This window comes from Pholcus phalangioides, unplaced genomic scaffold, assembly GCF_987345545.1.
Source record: "Pholcus phalangioides strain wild (caught in Gottingen) unplaced genomic scaffold, Ppha-v1.0 ptg000017l_1, whole genome shotgun sequence".
NCBI lineage: Eukaryota > Metazoa > Arthropoda > Arachnida > Araneae > Pholcidae > Pholcus > Pholcus phalangioides.
The window spans coordinates 5,621,204-5,644,753 of NW_028301610.1; the positions used below are offsets into that span (position 1 = coordinate 5,621,204).

The 23,550-nt window shown below is 37.1% G+C and overlaps 1 protein-coding gene across 2 annotated transcripts in view; it reads left to right on the forward strand.

Moving 5' to 3' along the window:
* The first annotated feature begins 4,298 nt into the window (after window positions 1–4,298).
* LOC149072151 (5-oxoprolinase) overlaps window positions 4,299–23,550 on the forward strand; it is a 176,923-nt gene continuing 157,671 nt past the window's right edge. The window contains exon 1 of one of the 2 annotated variants that reach the window (XM_089246637.1): window positions 4,299–4,563. In XM_089246637.1, the coding sequence (XP_089102763.1) occupies window positions 4,372–4,563 (192 nt within the window). In that variant the 5' untranslated portion in view covers window positions 4,299–4,371. The remainder of the gene's footprint in view (window positions 4,564–23,550) is intronic. The other variant, XM_089246636.1, reaches the window with a different exon arrangement.

Sequence of the window (23,550 nt, forward strand, 5' to 3'; positions counted from 1 at the left end):
TTTCCTCGCTTTTCATATCTTAGTCAAAAGGGTTTTTGCCCAACTCAGATTTAATCAGACATCAATGTTCGTTATAATGGTAAAAAAATTTCTATAGATCCCATCAACAATTGTACATATTGCAAGCTTTCGGTTGTTGAGGATTGAAATCATGTAATTTTTCACTGCCCTTTTCACTCTAATCCCAGATCCAAATATTTAAATCTCTCTTCAGGTCCCGTTAATTTAGCTCAATTACTTTCGATCACTGATAACGTATACTCAATATATCTATTTATCTTGTGTTAACAGAGTCGCTCTGTTTGGACTGAAGTCCATATATTTCTATTGTTATTAATTTATTTTTTTCTTTTATTACTTGCTCTTTGTCCGCTGAACAATGCCAACTTGAATTTCTATTCTTTATTGAAATCAAAAATTACTTCTCAACTCATAAATTATATTATGATAACTACAACTGCAAATAAGAATATTGATCTCTTGTTTGTCATGGTGAACGTTTTGTTCCGTGTAATTCATTTCAATCTACTGATATTTGCAGTAGCGCTTCATTTCCTGATATTGGCAATTTTTCTATAATTTCATCTACATTTGGTAAATTTGCTTACTTTTGGCATAATTTTTGGTGATAATTGGCAATGTCCTGTATTTTCCCGTATTTGGAATCTTAATATCCCGTATTTCTTTTGAGGAAATATGAACTTTACTCAGAACATAGAACTTTACTCAGTTCTATGCGAAAAGGACAAAAGATGAGCAAGATGGTTTTCTATAAAGCTTGATGGAGATAGTTCCAGTAAGTAGAAAAAGACCCAGAGTGAACACGCCAGAAGAGGAGATAAAAGCCAAAGGTTGCACAGTTCAATATATTCTCCTGAAATCTGGTCTTCGTCGAAAAGTATTGTTCCGAATAATTTTTCACAAGACTTTGAGGTTGCAAAACAAGAAGCGGTTCGACAGACAAACACAGATTTATTTACAGAACAGCAATTTACACGTATTTACAAGCTAATCAGAGAGCTAACAACTTTCTCGCAAAGTTTAAACACAACTGACTTTTCATCGAATCTCTCTAAAAAAAATCTCTCTCCTGTGATTGCCTCTCTATTTGTAACCCTGGTGGAAACTTCGAGAAAAAGAATGTTCTACAAAATTCTATTTTACAGTTTCCAAGTCGGTGGCACCACCGTACGGACTGTCTGGAGGGGCGGGACCTTCTAGAATGTTCTTCCAACCCTCCGCTAGTTCTCAGCCAATCGCATCTTTTTCCGATGAACCGAAACCGATATCAATTTTCGTTGCCAACGGAAGATTGCGATAAAGAATTGTGCCATCTATCGTGTATAGTTCGTAACAGTATGTAAACAAGCCTTCATGAAAACTTTTCAAGTGACTATAAAGAGAGTTCAGAGAATTGGGACCTTTTAAGATTGAACAAAATCCCTGCAGACATGAGAGACCGAAAGACCCCTCTCTAATAAAACATGACCAATTGGCAAAAATTCACTCCCACATCGCATCATTTCCGACCAATGTTGCTCGTTATACTGGGAAAGAAGTGACCTACTTGAACTTTGATTTCAATGTGAAAACTATGCACATGACCTGTTCAAATAAATTCACCCTGATGAGAATATTTCTTACCAGTTTTATTGGCAGTACTTCAAGGAAATATTTTCTCTGAGATTTGGACGGCTAGCAAAGAACACATGCTGCACATGCGAAGAATTGAACATTAAGATAAGAAGTCCTGTCCTTTGTGAATCAGCTAAGCGAACTGCCGTGGAAGAATTATTAATACAGGAAAGGAGGAGCAAAAAATTTTATGATGCAATCAAAGAAGCTAAAGAGCTTTGCCAAAAAAACAACGATATTTTCCGTCTGTGTATTGACTATATGGCTACTGTATCCTTACCTCGGGTTCCAGTGCAAGATATCTACAATTTTAAGCAGCCGAGTGTTAATACCTTCGGTATTCATAACCTAAGAGATGGTAAAATGAAATGTTTCGTTTATGATGAAAGAAATAGAGACAAAGGGACAGATGAAGTTACGTTCGTTGTAAAAAAATATATTGATGGAGCTGAAGATGGGAAGATCTTCTACCTTTTTATGGACAACTGTGGAGGGCAGAATAAAAATCACACATTGATGAGGTTTTTGATGTTCTTAGTGGAGTCTGAACGTTTTGAGGAAATTAAATTTCATTTCCCCATTAGAGGGCATTCTTTTTTACCCTGTGATAGGGATTTTGCCCTGATAAAAAATACTTATCAAGAAGAATGTGAGATTGTACACAATGGAGCAATATGTGGATTTGATCAACCAGAATGCATCAAAGTTTACTGTAGTAAAACTTGTTCCGCAGAGGAATATGGTGCATGTCTGGTTTAGTAGTAGTAGTAAAACTTGAAAGTAAGGACATTATCGATTTCAAGACGTAGTGGCCTAATCCGTACAAGAAGAAAGTCTTAAGTTTGGAAAGCAGGGGGAAGAATATCCCAAAAGAACAAAAGGTTTCTTTTCTATTGCCAAATACCATAAATTTTTCTCTTCACAAAGATTCATCCCATATAGTGAAATGTACGTAATACGCAATGGTATTGGCTCATGAATCTTCCCACTAAGAAAACTTGGTGTACCACTAATAATACTCCAAAGCAAAGCATATTCGTCGACAAAACTTCCAATAACCAAAGTAAAAATGGACGACTTGAATAAAACAAAAGAATGCATCCCATTGAAGTTCAACGATTTTTGGGACCAGTTTTTAGTGCACCAACTATTAACTCATTACAAAGGTAACCGGAAGAAGAGTACTTTTGATCCCTGTATAATAGAAAGTTTGTATAGTATAAAAAGCTAAATAAAGTTTGTTTCATTGCGTTGACCCTGCTTTCTTATTTATGTGTTTTCCTGAGACTTTCCATTGGAAAATTGGGTCATGTCCGTATCAGACTTTACTCTCTCGTGGCTATTCTTAAGTAATAAAAATTTAAAATTTTTTCTCAGGGCTTCATTAAATGTATTCCACAGACACCACAATTAAATTTTTTACTAAAAACAAATTATTGGCGAAGATATACGTTTTTTGCCTCTCCTGAAAACTTCAGAAAATGTGATAGACCCCTTTTTACATTTAGCGATTCAAATTATATTATGATAATTATGACTATAAATATTAATAGGATTCATCTCACATATTTATCATGCTCAGGCAGGGCCGTCTTAAGAGCATTCTGGGCCCCTGGGCAATTTCACTTTTCTGACCCCCCCCCCCCTCCTCCCACCTGGTTAGCCATGTTTACTTTCAAAAATTTTAACCTGATCTCATTTTCACAAGATTCATCAGATGGCACGGTGCTCAGGGCCATAACTAGAGGGGGGAAGGGGCACCTGCTAAGGCGGAAAACTTTATGTGGGAACAAAAACACCATTATAAAATCATCCGGCGATATAATGTTAAGACCCTACTTCCCACACAAAAATCATTGTTACGGTCCGGCTCAGCCGAACATATTTTCCCAAGAAAAAAATGGAAATCGGTATAACAAATTCAGGATATCACCAGTTGTCACCAAAAATGATGCCTGTTTGTTGAGCAAAGATGTTAATTTTAATGAAAATCGCAGAAAAATTGCTAATGGTGGGAAATGAAACATTACTGCAAATTTCAGCGGATGAAAATGGATTCTACAAAAAAAATCGTTCGATATGACAAATATTTCACAGGTTTATTAATATTTTACTCACATAATTATGATATTATAATTTCTTAGTTGGGAAAGTAATTTTGAGCCTCGATTTCAGCAAAACATAATCATTTAAGCAGGCGTTGAAAATACGGGGGAAAAAAACGAGCCATTTTTTTTTAAATGGAAAAAAGTCGGGACGGCAAAAATTTCGGAAAAATACGAAATAAATAATGTCCCGGAAAAAAAGCATCATATGGTCACTCCGATCACATACACGTGCTTTTATTTTTCTGGTCGTTGAATTAATTATCATCATTCTGGAATTATTTGCAGTATTGCTTCATTTTCCACCATTAGTACAGTAATTTTTAGGCGATTTTAGCAATATTTGGTATAACTTCCCTTACTTTTGGTACCATTTTTAGCGGCAACTACCGATTTCCCCGTATTTGGGACTGAATTTCCCGAGGAAACATGGCCAATTTGTCACAATGACGAGGCTAAAAACGAAAAAATACTGTAAAGTTTCCCATAACTACCAGTTCATATAGTCAACGAAAGTTGAAATTGAAGACATGAGGTTACGATAAAAAGCTTAAATTGTACGATAAAAATTGTAAACTAACACGGGTTTTAATAGGAGTTATTTTAGTATTGAAGTGGATTCGAGCAGACGATGAATCGGGACGATAATAGTAAACAGATGAAGGAGCGAAAATTCCGTTTTGCTATCGACAGAGGAGGAACATTCACCGATGTATTTGCCATGTGTCCAAATGGTAAAGTTCGTGTCATGAAATTACTATCCGAGGATCCCAAAAATTATAATGATGCTCCAACAGAAGCTATCCGACGAATTATCAGTGAGGTAATTATGCGATAACGCTCATAATTTCGAAATATCTATCTTCGGGTCAAAACCATACAACTAAAATTCTAACCAGATTAATTCGTAATGAATAAAATCACTTTTGAATATAATTCATCGAAAAAAAATTATATAATTCAGTTATTTTTTTTATCTTTATCATTATTTATGTTTTGATAAACATTCGACTGGGGGGGAGGGAGGTCTTCACAAACTACACAATTACGTAGAGGACGTCTTTGATTTAAATATTCAGTTTGTGTGATCTATTTGATGATGCAAGGCTATGCAATTGCTTTGGTCTGAGAAGCCGGTTTTCAAACCCCGCGGGCGGTACAATGGTAGTCGGCTGAAAAGTTAGTTTTCTGTGCTTTCCAAGTTCGAGGTGCAAATGCGAGCCGTTTACCTCTTCAGAAACGTGGTGTTGCCGCAGGAAGTGTATAGAAATACACGTGTTGGATCCATCGAGCTTATATTACTGGAGGGAGTATGACGTCAGCGGTCTCCGCCTTGGCAGTGCTGAGAACGGTGTCCCCCAACATCTCCATCGGAAGATCACGTGACTCGGTGAAAACAAACACGATCAATGTTAAAATTGCCGATTTTAGCATAGAAATGCAGAAATTTAGTGAGGTTTTCCGCCACATTAATAATCTTAAAAATTGAATTGAATTTTTGATTTTTGAAATATTGAGTTGGCTTAGAAATACAAAGCCCAGAAAATTAAATATAAGATAATGAGCCAGACCCACTTTTGAGGTGGATATTCATGCAATAACATTGTTTTCAAATTTTTATTTATATCTTCTCAAGCGGGAAAATAGAATTAATGTCTCCGTATTGTCTTATATTATCCAATTGCATCAATCCATATAGTTTAGGATGTTTTGAAATTAATTATGGGCCCATATAAATTACATTTTTTGTAGCAAAAACAGGCAGATCAATAACTTGAACTAAAAAAAAAAAATCGAAATATCTAGCCCACAGAAAAAAGGAAAAACGATTCATTTCTGTTTCTTTAATCTTTAAAACCCAATATTTAGAGACCAAACTGTACATTTCTATGGGCAAACGAACTTTGTTTTCACAGAGTCACTGTGCATTTCCTTGCATTTGATGTCTACGCCGTCGCTGGATGCTCCCTCCAGTAATATAAGCTCGATGGTTGGATCCCCTGGATGCAGAGCTCTTTTGGAGTTTATTACTTCGGTATCCTCATGTCCGGAGGGTCTATTAGTCATATATTCATTGTGAGTGCATATATTCTTTGTGACCATACATCCCATATTTTCTCATAATTTTTGGCCATCCTGACTTTTTTGTAAATGTGCTTAGCTTTTAATTTTATTGAAAAAATGATAGACATTTTCCCAACATTATAAATTATATTACGATAATTATTACTGCAAATATGAATATTTGTCAGGTTAATAATAGTTGTAGTGCACTTTAATCCACTGGCAATTTGCAATAGCGCTTCATTTTCTGCCATTGGCGATCTTTCCAGTGATTTAAAATAGTTGGAAACTTTGCTTACCTTTAGCATCATTTTTGGTGATGTAGCCGCCTGGCAGTCGAGTGGTTAGGGAGCTTGTTTGAGAAAAGAGCAGCAAAATTTCAAAAGCTCAGAGGTGGCAAAACCATAAATATCTCTGAGTGCACAGTGTATTATGTGAAACACCTATTGTGTGTTGTGAACCGTCAGTTTGTTTCTGAGAACCGTTTTTAATGTGTTAAAATAGCATAAATGTGAGCTGGTCTTGTTCCAAAAAGTCTCCACAGAGAGCAGGCAGACCTTCAACACGATATTTACATAACACAAAAGTTCAGGTATTTGCTATTTTGACTTCAAAGGAAGGCAAATGACAGCACTAGTATAAAATGAAATAAGTATAACTCTGAGAACATAAATGCATGTTGAAGGTCTGCCTGTTCTCTGCAGAGATGAAGAATGACTATGAGTTGAGCAAATCTGAGTCCCCCATATCTGAGTCGTATGGCTACAAAATGTTCACTTTCGCCTGATTGTAATACAGGGCTTGACAAATCTAAAAATATTTGGATGCTAGCTGAATTTCTTAAAGCAAACCTTTTTTTAAAAGAAAAATGACAAAATTTTAGGAAATGAGTTTTCTGTACTCTATAACACGTTTCAGTGTTGGTAGACAGACTGACATAAGTTCCTAACATTTTGCATTGCCCAACAACCTAATTTGATATTCACACGTGTAAAATTTTAGGTACCACTGCCAATTTTTTTTAATCGCCATGGGGGAAACAGAGTACCTGGGATTTTCAAGTCACGTTATAATAGGAATAGAAGATTCTATTTTTAGCTTCATGTTCTCCCTACACCAATAAACAGTAAAATAGCCTTTTGTGGGGTGCGTGAACCAGTGAGTGTCTATTGTAAGTTGACAGCTAAAGCAAATTAACTTTTTTTAAAATAAAAACTAAAATTACAGTAAAAGTCCATTATAGTGAAAGTTCACAATTCATGAGAAAAATTGTCTTTATATAACAGACTTCTCATTATAAGTGAATTTCCATTTCTTGCTATCATGTTGTAAAAAATTTTGTTTAATCTTTACACTCCAAATTATCCATCATATAAAGAAAAATTTAAATGCCAATATCGGCTCTAGTCGTCATGGCACCTGGGATTTGTCAAGCTCTGTATATGCTTCTTAATTTTTTACTCGCTATAACCTAATATTTTTGTCTTTAACATTAGCTTTTTGACAATCATTTGTTATAGTGTGACTCTCATAAGTCGTACTCATTATAAGACTCACTGTATATGAAGTTCTAATGATTTTGAATGTGAATACATATTGTCCCCCCTCATGCCAGAAACGAATGTGTTTCTAAAACTTGGGAAATGACATTTGAATGTTTATTCTACTCATTTTCCTAAAATGCTTTGTAATGTGTTTGAATAGGGGTAAAAAATTCAGATTTCTTGCAAAACTTATACAGCAAAATAAGAGATAGAACCAGCTGATAAACTCAAAAAGTGAAATTTTGCACATTCATGCTTCTGGCACGGAGGGCACATGCCAGAAGCAAGGGGCAATTTCACTGGCCAATCTGAACAGTTATTTATCAAACCCTGGTTATGATTTCATAATCTGCCCCTACCTTAACCCTCTAGCCCATAGTTTCCCAACCTTTTTTGTCCCATCGCCCCCAACACAATCTAATCCATAGGATCCTATGTTATACCTGTAGCTTCTATCACCCTCCCCCCCTTGAACATTCCATCGTCCCATGGGGGCGTTAATGCCCACATTGGGAATCACTGCTCCAGCCGCTGGCAGGGCAATGTGAATATTGTGTTTCACGTATTGTATCAAATTTCTCACGATACGATGTTATCGTGGTCTATATACACTGAGGATAAAAATATCCCACAATTTCAAACAGAAAAATTCAAAGAACGCCAGCAACTGGAGTGTTATCATTTTATACGAGGGCTGGGTAAATCTAAAAAGCCAGCCTTTAGTGCTGTTTGCTAGGGTTACCAGCAGAATAATAAGAACACTCAATTTTGTTTAAAAATGTGTTAGAGAGGATGGTTTTGGCAACAAAAAATATACTGCATATTGGAAATTAACAAATTTTTTTCAACTTTTCTAGGACAATGTCTCATTTCCATGTTGGAAAATGCATCATTATGAAATAATTTTGTTTCGGTTAATCTTTACATTCCAAATTAGCAATCGCACATGGAAAATTTGAAGTGTTAATATTTACTCTGCAATCATCTCCTGGGATTTGTCAAGCTGTTTTTTTTTACCATAACTAATACCATAGTAAATAACCTAAATGTTTCATTAATCCAAGAAAAATTTAAAACAACTTTTCTGTAATTTTTAAAATTTAAAGATATTTGGCAAAACAAATTTAATGCTTCCTTGAATCCTGTGACCAACAGTTTCTTTCATGGCTTGTGAAGGGAGCGAAACTTAACGTAATAGAAACTTTGGATTTTTTTCATAGAGAAGCTGCAAACTGTTCAACTTCTTCACGATTTTTATAATATCTCAATTCCTCTGAGTAATTTTGTGGCTGAATGAGTACTTCACTGAGATTTTGGCACTTGATTATAAAAGTCTTCAGAAAATGTTTATCTACAGATTTGTTCTCCATCAGTAACATCTTGAGTTTAGGGCTTGGATTACCGTCTATTAAGCTCTTGAGCGCATTCATTATATTACAATTGCATCCTCTCAGGTAGAGATACTGCAAGGTGTGCTTCCATTTCTTTACTGCCTGTTCCACAGCCTTCAAGTTCTTGCCAAGGTGTTTAAACTCTATGTCTAAAACCGTGACTCTGTTGGATGTGATTTCAGATATGTTGGAAAATATCAAATCTGTGTTCTTATCTAACTGCAGGTATTCCAAATTTGTTGAGTCCTTCAATAATGTGAAAGCATCCTTTCCACGGAAATTGCTTTCAATGGCTCTAAACATAGCAAGATTTTGAAAACCGGAGGAATCATTCCAGCCTGTGGTGATGAGCCTGCAGTCAGAAAATTCCAGTTTTCGCAGTTGGGGGCATCCACTTTGAAGTTTCTTTATTGGAAGCACGATCTCGACTGAAATGTATCTGGACCACATGTTCATAAATTTGAACACTTCGAGTGATTTGCACTTACCAGCAATTTCTGTGATCAACTGTTCCGTTTCCTTTGGGTGACAAAAGCTCAGGTCTAGATGCTTGAGTTTTGATCCACAGATGGTAAGGATCGGGTCCAGTTCGTGAAGGGTTATGTTTTGATGTTGATCTATGCATACCCTTTCCAGTTTCAAACGCTCTAGATTCGGACAGTGTTTAGCTATGATCATCATGGTCTGTCTGCTGATGGTTTTCTCAGTCATGTCAAGAGCCTTCATATCTCCAATGCTTGGGAGCACTGCTGACAGATCATATTGCTCGTCATAGCCACCAGATACTCTGAGACTCTGAGTGTAGTAAAGCAATCGCCTATTGGAAAAAGATACTACATCGTCCCACGTCTCTTCGTCGACGTCTTTCCATAGTGGGGAGGCTAAACTAAGTCCATTCCATAATTTACATACAGGAGCCACATTCTTCAAAAACTCCGCGCGTCCCTCGTTCTCGATGTAATGCGAAAATACTTTCACCAACAATTCTGGAGACAGCAAATCGTTGATCGTCGCCATAATTCAATCGACATCAACTGATACCGCTTTCAACACGTTTCACTTTGGACAGCATTAATAAACCTTCACGTCCGTAGCATTATTTACATTGGAAATACAGTACAATAATAATTATACAGGGCTTTTGGCTCCTATGACTATGCCCTCATCATTAGAAAAAATAAAAAAAAATAAATTGATGAAGATGCCAAAATAAGTTGACCATATTTCCTCGAGAGAAATACGGTAAATTGGAATTCCAAGTACGGGAAAATACGGGACATCGCCAAAAGTGCACATAGTTGCCAAATATTCCTGAAAAATCGCATGGCAATGGCGCAAATTGCAATGTATTAAAAAGAATTCCACGAAAGAAAACGTTCAACAAGACAAATATGGGAGATTAATGTTTTTATTTATAGTTGTAATTATAATATAATTTGAGATGAAAAGTAATTACAATCTTTGACTTCAATAAAGAATAAAAATCCAAGTAGGCGTCGTGTAAAAAACGGGAGAAAAAAGGACAGCCAGAAAAAGAACGAAAACCGGGATTTTCCCGGGAAATACGGAACGTATGGTCACTGTATGCTTAGATCACGATTAAAAATAAACAAGGAAATTAAAATAAAGGTTTTCCATTATGCACTTAAAACACTAACAGTCAATATCAATAATCAGAGTATAAAATAAATTACTGTCAAAGATATACCCCACGAATATTTCGGATTTCTTGGCGAAGATTATGCAACAAAACATCGAGCTGAAGGACTTCGTAACCAACAAGTTGGAAGAATTCAATTCAAGTAGTTGATTACAATAATGCTGTCAAAATCCTGTGATTACGATGGAATTAATATACAGGGCATCCATAATTAAAAGACCCTATTTTAAAGTAGCCTATACCCAAGTAGTCGCCTGACGTCAAATATGACGTGAAAATTTGGTCATTTTCACTGAATGACGTCAGTCAAAAAAAATCAGGTCATTTCAAAGTCATTTAATGACCACGAACAGTAAAGGTCAGGAAATAACGTGATTCTTGATGACCTTAATGAAATATCAGGTCATTTCATGACCTTATTAGCCATGAAGGTCATTAAATGACGTGATTTTTTATGGCGTAAATGATTTTGCGTCATAAAAATCACGAATTTCTTTCCAACTGAAAAATTCTATTCCGGATGAAAATATCAGAATTATCCAAAATGTTTGTCAATGAACCTTCAGAGGGTGTTTCAAAATTACCCTAGGCGTATTCGTTACTTGTTGTCACAAGATAAATCAAGTGCTTTTAATTGCGATTTTGTTTTGAATGGAAATGCAAAATTTTTCAATGAGAAATTGTTCATATAAATTTATCAACACGTTATATAAATTATAATTGCATCCATATCGTGTTTTTTACGGAAGATCAGATCTGTGAATCTGTCAACAATTGAAAAAGATGCAACGAATTCTTTGACGTGTACGTTGAACTAAAAAAATGAATTTTTTTTAAATCTTTTTTTTTTTCGATAATTATAAATAACGCAAATAATTATATTACTATATTTTTCAAGGATAAAAAAAAAAATTAGAAGAAAACGAAAAAATAACTGCCATCGGCTGAACTCAGCAAGAAATTAAACGGTAATTGTAATATAGCTAATCAATACTTTTAAAGTCTTCATTAAATAACACCTGATGGTTATCGCTATGATATCGCGATCGGTAGAGGCATGGCGTGAGATACATAGGGACAATCCTCGAATGAACTCGGTTCGAATCCAACCTGCGCCAGAAAGTCATACTTTTTTTCCCTCCCGTCTCTTCAAATAGCGCCATCTACCTTCTGAAAGTCGAACTATTTGCAAATGGTCATTTTTTTGACGTTATTTTTGACGTTTGCAAAATGGACATAATGACCATTTTATCACGACATGTTTGAGGCATTTTATGACTTCCAAAAAACGTTTTTATTGACATCAGGCGACAACTTGGGCAGTCATCACAGTAAAGTGAAATTTTGTAGAGAACTTCATGAAGTGATGGGAATTTGTTTCAGGGAAAAAAAAATTAGTTGTACATGTCGCCACCAGAGAGCGTTTCACTTTGAATACCTGTATCGGGATATTGCCGATGATGTGGAAAACAGAGATGAGCGACTCGCGAACGTATTAAACATTTTAATCCATAACTAAATATGACATTACAAGTGTTAAGGGAAAAACATACACGGAGAAAATTCAGAACTAACTATACATGTCGAAAATCCAGAACTAACTATACATGTCGAAAATCCAGAACTAACTATACATGTCGAAAATTCAGAGCGAACTGACTGCAAACGCCTCAGACTCGTGGCTGTAACAAAGAAAAACTACTCGCTCAATTATACAGGCTAAATTGGCTCATCGGGCCAAAACATGATTTTTACAAAAATAATTATAATAATAATACCCACACCTGTAGTAAATATGTAAATTTATGGGATGTCACGCAGCAGCTGTTATAAAACCTAGAAACATTCGCGGAGATCTTGTTTCTCATTGTGTTTGCTGTTCACAATGACGATAAAGGAGGTTCCGCTTTTTTGGTCAAATTGTTTTACCAAAACAGCAATTCCGCAGTAACTGCTCTACGAAAATATCGGACGTGGAAGAGGATTCGAAAAGGTCTAATGAATGTTTAAAAAAACCTTCGGAGTATCCCAAGTTGTCGCCTGACGTCAATGAAAACGTTTTTTGGAAGTCATAAAATGTCTCAAACATGACGTGATGAAATGGTCATTGTCTATTTGTAAACGTCAAAAAATGACCATTTGCATATAGTTTGACTTTCAGAAGGGGGCCGTTCAAGTATTACGTAAGCAAATTTTTAGCCATTTTTGACCCCCCCCCCCCCACTTGTCAGCAAAATTTCGTCATCAGCTCTGCCCCTCTGAATCCTAACGCATATTGGTTGAATCAGAGACGTACACGAGGGGCATAAGGGGCTCGTACCCCCTCCACGATCAAAAATTTATTTTTTTAGTTTTTTCAATTAAAAATTTTACCTTTATATGTTATTATAATCAATTTCTGTTAATTTCAATGTTATTTGAAGGCTATGAACGCAAAATTTATCTTTAATAAATTCATTGCGACCCACCCTTTAAGCCATATAATGATAAATCGCAAAAAGGCCCTTGCCCGCTGACCAAATATGGCCCCGGGGGTTATCTAATGCGGCCTGCCCTCCTAAAAACCTAATTTTGTAAAAAAATTAACTAAGCGGCACATCTACAGATCGCTTAAGTGTCCCGTGGTACAATTCCAGAACATTTAAGCGGCCCGTGGCACATTTTCAGATCACTTAAATGACCCGGCACACAGTTCTAGAACACTTAAGCGATCCGTGAAACATTAAGAGATCCCTTGAGTAACATGTGACGTAAATTTAGAGCACTTAAGTGGCCTCCAGTGCGGTTCTACATCACTCAAGTTACCCGCAGCACATTCTCGGATTATTTAAGTGATCCGCGGCATATAATTACGGATCACTTGAGTGATGCGTGGCACAGTTTCAGAGCACTTAAGCGGCCCGGACACATTTCCAGATCACTTGGATCCGCGAAACATTTAGAGATCACTAAAGTGGCTCTGTTGGGCACTTATCAATAGGGGGGTGTTACTTCAAATGCCCACAAACTATCGTGCGCGTCAAAGAATTCATTGCATCTTTTTCAATTGTTGACAGATTTCACCGATCCTCTGATCTTCCGTAAAAAACATGATATGGATGCAATTATAATTTATATAACGTGTTGATAAATTTATGTGAACAATTACTCATTGAAAAGTTTTACATTTCCATCCAAACAAAATCGCAATTAAAAGTACTTCATTTGTCTTGTGACAACCAGTCACGAATAGGCCTAGGGTAACACCCGCTGAAGGTTCCTTAACAAATATTTTGGATAATTTTGATATTTTCATCCGGAACAGAATTTTTCAGTTCGAAAGAAATTCGTGATTTTTATGACGCAAAGTCATTTACACCATTTAATATCACGTCATTTCATGACCTGATATTTCATTAAGGTCATCAAGTATCACGTTATTTCCTGACCTTTATTGTTCGTGGTCATTAAATGACTTTGAAATGACGTGATTTGTTTTTTGACTGACGTCATTCAGAGAAAATGACCAAATTTTCACGTCATATTTGACGTCAGGCGACTACTTGGGATGATAACGAAATTTGAAACCCCGGGATCATTGGCTGTTCGTCCTGGAAAAGGAAGAAAATCTGTCTATAGACGCAGTACAGGAGGTTTCGCTTCAGGTGGAAGAGGTCCGAGCTACAAATTCTCGTGGTAGCACTAGTGTCCGGCGTGTAGCACAGACGTTGGATAGGCCAGGTTCAACTGTTCATAAGATCATGCGGAATATCCTCCGATATTTTTTTTTTTTTTTTTTATTTGGGTCCTTCAGAAACAACTCCCCGTGTTCCACAGAGTATGCCACGAGGCTTACAAACGTAAGTAACAACAACAAACATATACGGTTCAAGAAACTCAAAATTTGCAATACAGCGTAATACAAAAGAAAGGAAAAATCAGATCAGTATGTACAATAACAATATACGAATGCACTTCAAAGCGCAATATTGCACCAGTGAATGCCATATGGTATCAATGCAATGAAAAAAAAAAAAAAAAAAAAAAAATTCAATACACACACATGAATAGAAAAATATACGACCACACATAAGTATATATATATATCCACACATTCACATATATATACACACACCAATACATACATACAAAGATAGTGAGAAAAAAAAAAACAAATAAATAATAATAATAATAACAATAATAATAATAATAATTAGTACTTAAATGGAAATTTTGATTAATTATTCAAGAATCGAAAACAGCACTTGCAAGGAAAATGAGAATGTACACATTGTATATACAAAAAATAAAATAGAAACCAATTATTTTTTCGCAAAGATATTTTGTACATATATTTTTAGAATGCGAAGGACTTCCTTTGATTTGACCAAATCGGACAATGCAGGCGGCCAAGAAATAGACAGTTTCTTAAGTTCTTTTCTGAAATGAACCCTCTCCTTCGTTAGATTTTTGCACGACAGAAGAAGATGCATAGGATCTTCTTCATTGGTTCCACATATACACAGCGAACTACTGGCAAGTTTCATTCTCGCGAGATAACTTTGAAAATTCCCATGCCCAGTAATAAATTGGGTCAGATGGAAATTTGTGGAGAAATGGTAACACTTCCTTCTCGCCGGAATCGAAGGGAAGAATTTCTTTACCGGCCTGGCATTTTTGGAACTGACATACTCTGTGTTCCACTGATGGATTGATTTGTGTCGATACACATATTTATAGTGAGATTTTGGGACTTTCACATTTTCTATGACATTAAGAAGTGTAGCAGACCGTGCGAGATCATCTGCCCTCTCATTCCCAGTGATGCCACAGTGACTTCGAACATGTGTGAAATCGATTATATATTTTTTCTTTTTAAGATCATTTATAAGACATTGTGTCTCCACCACAAGTTTTTCTGTAGAATTTATATCCTGTAGACTTTGCAAAGAAGAGAGAGAATCTGAACATATCAGCGCGCTATTATTATCGTTTCCAACACAAAATGAAATCCACTTGGTGGCAAGATTCAAGCAGAGGAGCTCGGCTTGAAAAACAGAACAGTTATTTTCTAATCTGAATTGGCGAAACAGGAGCTCATTCTCTTGCTTATAAGCAACGTAAGCGAGACCCACTTTGCCATCAATTTTACTGCCATCAGTGTAACAGATGAGATCGTACTTAGGAAAAGACTCTTCATTGTAATTTACAAGTGCGATAGCAGCTCGTGTCGCTGGGTGCGGAAGAGATGAAAAAGGTACTATACCCGAAAGGGAATTGTCATCACAATTTCTTAAAAATATGTTCTTGGCCTCGTTATTGTAGAGGATAAGGATGTCAATAGGTGTTTGCCCAGAAATAGCAAACAGTGCCTCGTAGCTAACTGAACGATATCCTCTAACAATTCTCAAAAGACATCTCCGCTGAACTTTCAGAATATTCTTACGATTTATTTTCTTTTTCAGGGAATCACCCCAAACTCTGGAAGCATATGTAAAAATAGGAACGATGGCCTGATTGTATATTAAACACAAGACATCAGATTTCAATCCAAATGTATTCTGAGATACTCTCAAAAGGCCATTCAAAACACTTTCACATTTCCTAGAGAGGTATGTGATGTGTTTTTTCCACTGGAATTTTTTGTCAACAATGATTCCTAGATATTTCATTTCTTCAACTTCTTCAACTGCCACGCCATCCAGAGTTACATTGACTCCACCTCCATCCGGACATTTTTTATGCACCATCATAACTTTACTTTTTTCAGGATTGAATTCCATCTTGTAAGATTTGGCCCAAGAAGTAACCAGATCGAGAATTACCTGAGACGTTCCGCAAGCATCAGTAAACTTCTTCCGTTGAACAATCAAAAGCAGATCATCAGCAAAAGCAATCTTTGAGCAGTATTCGTGACTTGAAAGAACACGCAGGAGGTCATTTATTATTAGGTTCCACAGAAGGGGTCCAGATACCGATCCCTGCGGACATCCTTTTTCCGGGTAAAAGACTCGAGAAGCATTGCCTAGAGAAATTTCTGCTGAACGATTTTTCAAGAAACTTTTGACCAGCAAGTAAATGTTCTTTGGAGTTCCACCTTTCCTAAGCAGGTGCAAGATCCCAGGCCACCAAGCGTTATCAAAAGCTCCCTTGAAGTCTAAGAAACATAAAATTGTATACATCTTTTTCATCTTTCCCTTCTTTACGACATCACACAAACGCGCAGCGGCGTCCTCCGTTGAGCGCTGAGGAGTGAATCCAAACTGGTCATCACTCAGTTGACCCGTCTTCGAGAAATGCCATCTCAGACGCACAGTGAATAATTTCTCCAGGCATTTGCCCAGGCAAGACAAAAGACTGATGCATCTGATATTATTGATTTCAGTTTTAGATGTTCTGTTTTTCGGTATAGGTACTACCCTTGCTCTTTTCCACGACAGAGGAAATACGCCGAGTTGTAAGCATTTGTTGAATAAGAGATGCAATAGCGTCGGGAAAGATTGGTGGAAATGCTTAATAATGTCATTGTCAATTCCATCAGGACCCGGAGACTTCCCCAGTTTCAATTTCTTAACAACACCGTTCACCTCATCAAGCGTAAAAGGCACATCATCAGCTGTTTCGAATGGAAGTGCAGCATCGGACCGGATGGCTCTGTGAGTATCATCATCGTCATTTCTCTCGTCTGGAGGAAAAGACTTATCAATGATTGCGCTGATGGACTGTCCATACGTTGCCGTGAAGACTCCCGGAGAAATTTCAATACCAGATATTTCAACGGTCCTCGAAAAGTTGTTTTTGACTGATTTGTAAATTTTACTCCAAACATTATGAGTGTCAATATCAGAAAGAAATCTCTTCCAGGAGGTTAGTTTTGCTTCCTTTAATTTGAGGTTATAAATATATCTGGTTTCAAGGTATTTTCTCTTGTAGATATCTTTAATAAGCAGAGATTTCTCTCTTTGGAATCTTCGTCTAATGGCATTAAGCTGCTTTCTCAGGCAAGAAATTTCAGCTGTCCACCAAGGAACAATGTGTTCTCTTATTCTCTTAAACGGGATAGAATCATTTGCTGCACTGATGATTAAGTCTTGTAGTCTCTCGACTAGAACCTCCAACAGTTCAGGATCAGAACATTCTTGTAGACTTCGAACGAAATCCTTTTCAAAATGTGAACAAAAGGTTTTGAAACGGCTCCACTTTGCTCTCCTGGTGTCAAAGAGTTTCGTCATCAAAGGAGGTAGCGGATTTCTTCTATTTGAGAGAAGTATTTTAAAAGCAATCATTCTGTGATCAGACATTGAATCAATATCTGGAATGTTCCAATTTATGATTTGTCTAAGAATTTCTTGACCGACAACAGTGACATCGATGTAACTGCTTCCTTGATTACCAACAAAAGTTGGGCCAAAGTCCTCATTTACAACAACAAGATGCCATGTGCAAAAGAAGTTTGTGAGTTTGAGTCCTCGAGAATCAGTATTAGAGCTATGCCACAGATCTGATTTACTGTTGGCATCCATCCCCCAAATAAGTCGAGAAACATTTATGTTCGAGAGAGTTGAAGAGAGTTTACCGAGATCCGAATCAATGTTTTTAGCTGGTTCAAAATAATAAGAAAGAAGAGAGAAATCTATGCCTTCAACTGAAATATGTACAGTAACCATGTTGAAGTCAGTGTTACGAACATCCAGAAAAGAAAATATTTTCTTAGATCGGATGACGATGGCTGCCTTCACCACATCCGCTGACCGATGAAAATGAACTGTGTAAGAGGGAAGAAACCCCGGAAGACTGCCTGCGAAAAAATGCGGCTCTTGAATAAGAGCTATATCAATGTCATCAGATTCCATGTTTAAAATAAGTTGCTGCGTAGCTCTCTTACATTTATGCAAATTAATTTGTACAACTCGCAGACAAGATCCTGAATTCAAATTATTATTCATAATGGATTCGAGAAAGGGTAAGATTTCTCATAAAATTGTCAGTCGGACAGCAGCTGTCATATGGTTTATGATTTACATCCACACACTTGGATGGATTTTTGGTTTTTGCGTTAAAACGAATGCAGTTGGCACAAACATTTTTATTTTTCTTATCACAATCAACACTTTTGTGTTGACCAGCACAGCTAAAACATGTAAGAACACCTCTACATTCACTAGATTTATGATTGTAACCCAAACACTTGAAGCATCTATTCATCACAACAAAGTCCTCAACAGTGCACATCGACCAATCAAATCTAAGACATTTTTGTAGTATGCATCGCTTTCGGACTGCCGCAGGAACATTGACAACAACATGTCTCGAGTCATTGAACTTTTTCCCCAACACAAATCTGAACCTCGATTCTTTGCTGTCACTGTCAGAGGAACATATTTCCGGATTTTGGTCAAACATTACTTGGACTAGCTCTTCATCACTGACAGAATTCGGCACATACTTGACCAAGATCGATGGTTGTCTGCCCCTCGGTATTTCTGAGACCAAGTTGGAACATCTTTTCGTCAAGGCCTCGCGGAGCTTATTTCTGTCATTTTCGGAAACACATTTAATCACAACTTTATCATTTTGAATTTTTCTCAGTCCTTGAATTCCAATCCCCATCTCTCTCGGATTTATTTGGTCTTTGATAAGTTTTTTGACCTCGTCCGAAGAGCATTTCTGGCCCTCAATTGAACTGACAAATAAATCGCATGTTTGTGACGATCGTTGGTCTTGTTTTTCTAAAGGCGCGATAGATGGCGGCACAGTGCACACCTGAGCGTAGGTACGACTCTCAACGGCCTTGAGAAGGGACTCTTCACAAGCCTTGCGAAAATTAGCAGACTTTAATCGCTCAAAATTAATGGTAATCAAGCTTTTCAACTCACTTAAAGCATTCCTTCCATCTTCCCTTGTTTGATTATTCATATTACACTTCGATAACAATGCGTTTTCAATCGTCTGAAACAACTGTTTACAAGAGGCATGAAAACTGGCGTCTTCATCGTTAGCCGCCATGTTGCCACCCCATCCTCCGATATTATCCGTACAAACTTTCACTTGCGGTTGCTTCCACATGATTATGATGCTCGACTGCGAGCCAAAACATCCTATTAATTTGTAAGTCTAGACTGAGACTTTTTAAAAAAAATACCCCCCCCCCCGCCACACACACACACACACAGACTTACAAAATATTATAAAATTCAATGTGTTTAGTTGCATCTCCAACTCTTATAAAAAAAACAAAATTCAATAACACTTGGGGGAAAAATAATTGAATCGCTCAGTTCAAATCACTTAAAGAAATAAAATTTGGTGGAACATTACCTTTTTGCGGTAAAAAATTACATAAAATCTTCTCTGCTTCGGAAAATTTCCCATCTTTGACTCACTTTCTTTTTTTAGCAGTAGATGATTTGAAAGCAGCTTGGTCTTTCATTTTGTTTCTCTGCTTTATGATCGTTTTCAAAGTTGCCACAGGGATATTCAACTGTTGTGCAAGATTGACTTTTGTCATGAATTTAAAATTCTTATTGAATTCTTCCAAAATTTCCAGTTATATTTTTAAAGAAAGCACTTTTCGTTTTGTCAACATTTGTCGTTGAATTTGGACCCAGCCAGCAAGCAAAGCACCGCAACGAAAGAAAAATCCACAGGAAACGATCGAAAGAACTTATGTATGTGTACCGTATGTGTCTCTTATCGACAGACCCCTGTACCCTCCAAATGCTTACAATGTGTCAACTTTCTTACCTTTGAGGATAACGCTGAAAACATTGAGAGAAGAAAAATTCTGAATGGACATATGGCCGTCAAAACAATTGAAACCCGTTTCTTTCAAACTCACCACGTCTGCGTATTCTCAGAAATAAGCAGCAAACAAATCACTTAAGAGTCCACTCTAAATGACCATCAGCTAGTTCACTGGCCATTTTCGTATATGTCAGTAATCATTCTAAAATTTATGGCTATTGCGGTGACAATATGCAAGAACTGTTGCAGCTACGCGTTTTCACTGCATACAAAAATTGTGCGCGTTCTATGGACGTTTTTTGCAAAAGATTCGGTGTGCGAGTCGATGTGAAGACGTCGAGTAATTGAGGCTTGCAGGCGAATAAATGAATTATTTCAACATTAAAATGTATAGGAACATATTGCGACGGAAGTCAAACGTCGTATAACCGTATACCGGGCGACGTGTATATATAAACGAGGTTCCACTGTATTTCTCTTTTTTTTTCTCTCTCTATCTGTGCTGTACCTAATCACATGTTGCTTGAATTACGTCACTCTAAGACTTAGGGTTGGGGGATTTCGGGATTTCTAATTTTTCATTCTTGGCCTGTATTGGCGTTCAAAATATTAATATTTACAATTTTTTTTCTGAGTGCCGCCCCATAATTCCGCCAGGTATTTTTATGTTTTTGTGCATATTTAAATGAGTAGAATTAGTGGGGTAATTTTTTCCAAATTTTTGAGGATGACACCTTTCGACCCTTTCCTTGTAAGACTGAGAAATTAACAGCACACATTGCTAGCTTCAAAAACACATCCCTATACCTAAAGCTGAGTAAAAGATCTGAGTAAACTCTTAACAGCTACCTCTTTTTCGGGCACGAGGAGCAATGCAAAAGAAATATAACTACTTTTGGCCAATAAGGGTTTTCGGACCTCATAATCAGCATCACATTAAGGAACAAGCATATTTGGTGGCCAATTTGTCCCGGTATTTCGCTGTTAAATTCATGAACGAAGGTTCCGACAGCTGGCTGATGCGAAGATAAATTCAGGAAAGAAAATTCAACTGCCTCTGCGGAGAATCGAACCCACGTTTAGGACCGTCTTAAGAGCATCATGCGCCTCCGGGCCAAGTGATTTTTCTGAGGCCCTACCTGGTAAATTCTAGAAAATTTCAACCAGATATTTTTGTGGGGGCCCCCCTTCTCTTGAGTCCCTCGGACCTTGCCGGGTAGGCCCATGTCCTCTCACTTGTCGGGTGAGCGCACTAGACTACATAGGCAACAAATTATCTTTCCTTAGAGCTCGTGTGTTCTGAACAAGGCCATACATGGACAGCTAAACCTAACTCAAACCAAAGATCACATTGTGGACACCGCCAGCAAATGGCAACTTATCCAAAGATGATGTCACTCTCCGCTATTCTCGACATGCACAATCATGAAATTTCAAACGTTGGAAGAATGTGTCATCATCAAGCTGACACTTCTAAACCGGACACGTGATAATGTACAGCAGATACTGGGGGAGAGAGCGCGTGATCCGCTACTTTCGGCCAATCACAGGTCCCAGATATACAGAAGACTTTCCAGTCTTCTGTATATCTTGTATTAACAAGTGGAGAGCGACATTAATGTCATATATCTTTTTCATATGTTTTACACAATGCGTCTGTAGCCGAATGTTTAATATGAAATTTTGTTTTGAATTTCGTATTCGAAATCTCACAGTTCTTGCAGCTTTTTTCTTTCGCACAATCGTTTACCCCATGATCTCCCTCACCAGTTTCTACATCCCTTTGTATTTTGACAGTGTTTTCCAATGTGTCCGTATGACCAACAGTTGAAACATTGAGTCAATTTCAAGTATTCTCTACTTGTTACTGAACTCCAACCCCCTAAAAATTCTTTTCTTTGCGGTCAAGAAATTAAATGTTCTAGGGTCTACTTCCAAGATGCAATTATAATCCGTTCTTTCACCCCTATTTGGGTATCTATATTTCAAGTTTATTTCTGCCGTTTGGTCTAAATTATTCTTATGTCTCAAAATCTCTGCCAAGTTTTGCTCTTCCACCGATTCGTCTACCCCGTATAAAATTAACTGGGGATTGCGTTTTTTAGGTCTACTTATCGTATATTTCCTTTTCAGGTCTCCACTTTTCCCGAATTCTTCAATAATTTTGTCAATATCTTCGTCAGATTGAGTCTCGATTATAAGTTTTCCTTTGATTGTGGTCCAATTCTGCCTGATTGGAATAGGCTTATTTACTATGTCTAATCCTTGTTGTATTTCTTTGCGAACCACCGTTGGGTTAGTTGATTCTTTTGGCTCTATGCTCACTAAGTACCTCGCACGAGGTCTAGATCTACTCCTACTAGCCGGACTTTTTGTGATCTTTTCTCTTTCTCTCGGGTCTTCAGTCCCTTTTCTCAAAATGTCTCTGTATGTTGGGGTCACTTTGATCTCATCCACTATTGCCCGTAGGTCTGTAATCTCCCTTTTCAGTCCCTCGAAATTTTCTCTCTCCCTTTCTATCTTCTTATATGCGTTATTCGCCATTAAAAGTTGGCAAGCATCTATCTGTTGTCTTCTGGCTGTCTCTGTAATAGCTTCTAATTTTGGGTAAATTTCCCCTTTTCCTATTTTACTCTTATGTATTACCTTCTTTAGCTCATCGACTAAACATTTGATTTCTATATACAAATTTTCTATGTCTAATCTTGTTATATCAAGTGACTCTACTTCCAACTCTTCCCGTGACATTGGGCTACTCTGTCGTATCATGAATCCGCAGATTCATTCGATTTCAAAATATATTATGTCCTTTTTCCCTCCTTTTTTTTTTCGTCACGCAAATTTTTTTTCTTGAAATGGTCTCACATTTATGGGACAAGATCTTAAAAGTTCTTAATGACCTATATTTTTCACAATATGGTCTGGTGTTTTTTTTTATCCTGCCGTCTTTCGAACGAATTTTTTTTTTTTTTTTTGACAGTTGAACGGCTCACTAGCTCGCACGCGTAGTCCGTTGCAACGCAGCCCTATCACAACCGAACTTTCTTCCGCGCAAACAGCACGTGTTTTTTCAGGAAAAATAGTCCCTTTTCTAAATTGCGATAATTAATTTTTCGCGGTACTAAAACTTAAGACTTTAACACAGAAAAAAGTACTTATCTTCTTATATCCATAAAAATCTTCATTTCACAGAAATATATCGCTAGTAGCTGAATAACACCGTAAATACACAGAGCAAATAATCATGCGACTGACTTCCATATTGTCGCGCCATATTGTCCATATATGACTTGAGGTTTCGATGAAACCGCTCTACCATTCCATTTGCAGCAGGATGGTAAGCAGTTGTGCGCCTTTTCTCGATACCAACTGGGCTCCCTGATCGGACACGAGCGCCTGTGGCTAGCCGAATCTGGATATCCAACCAG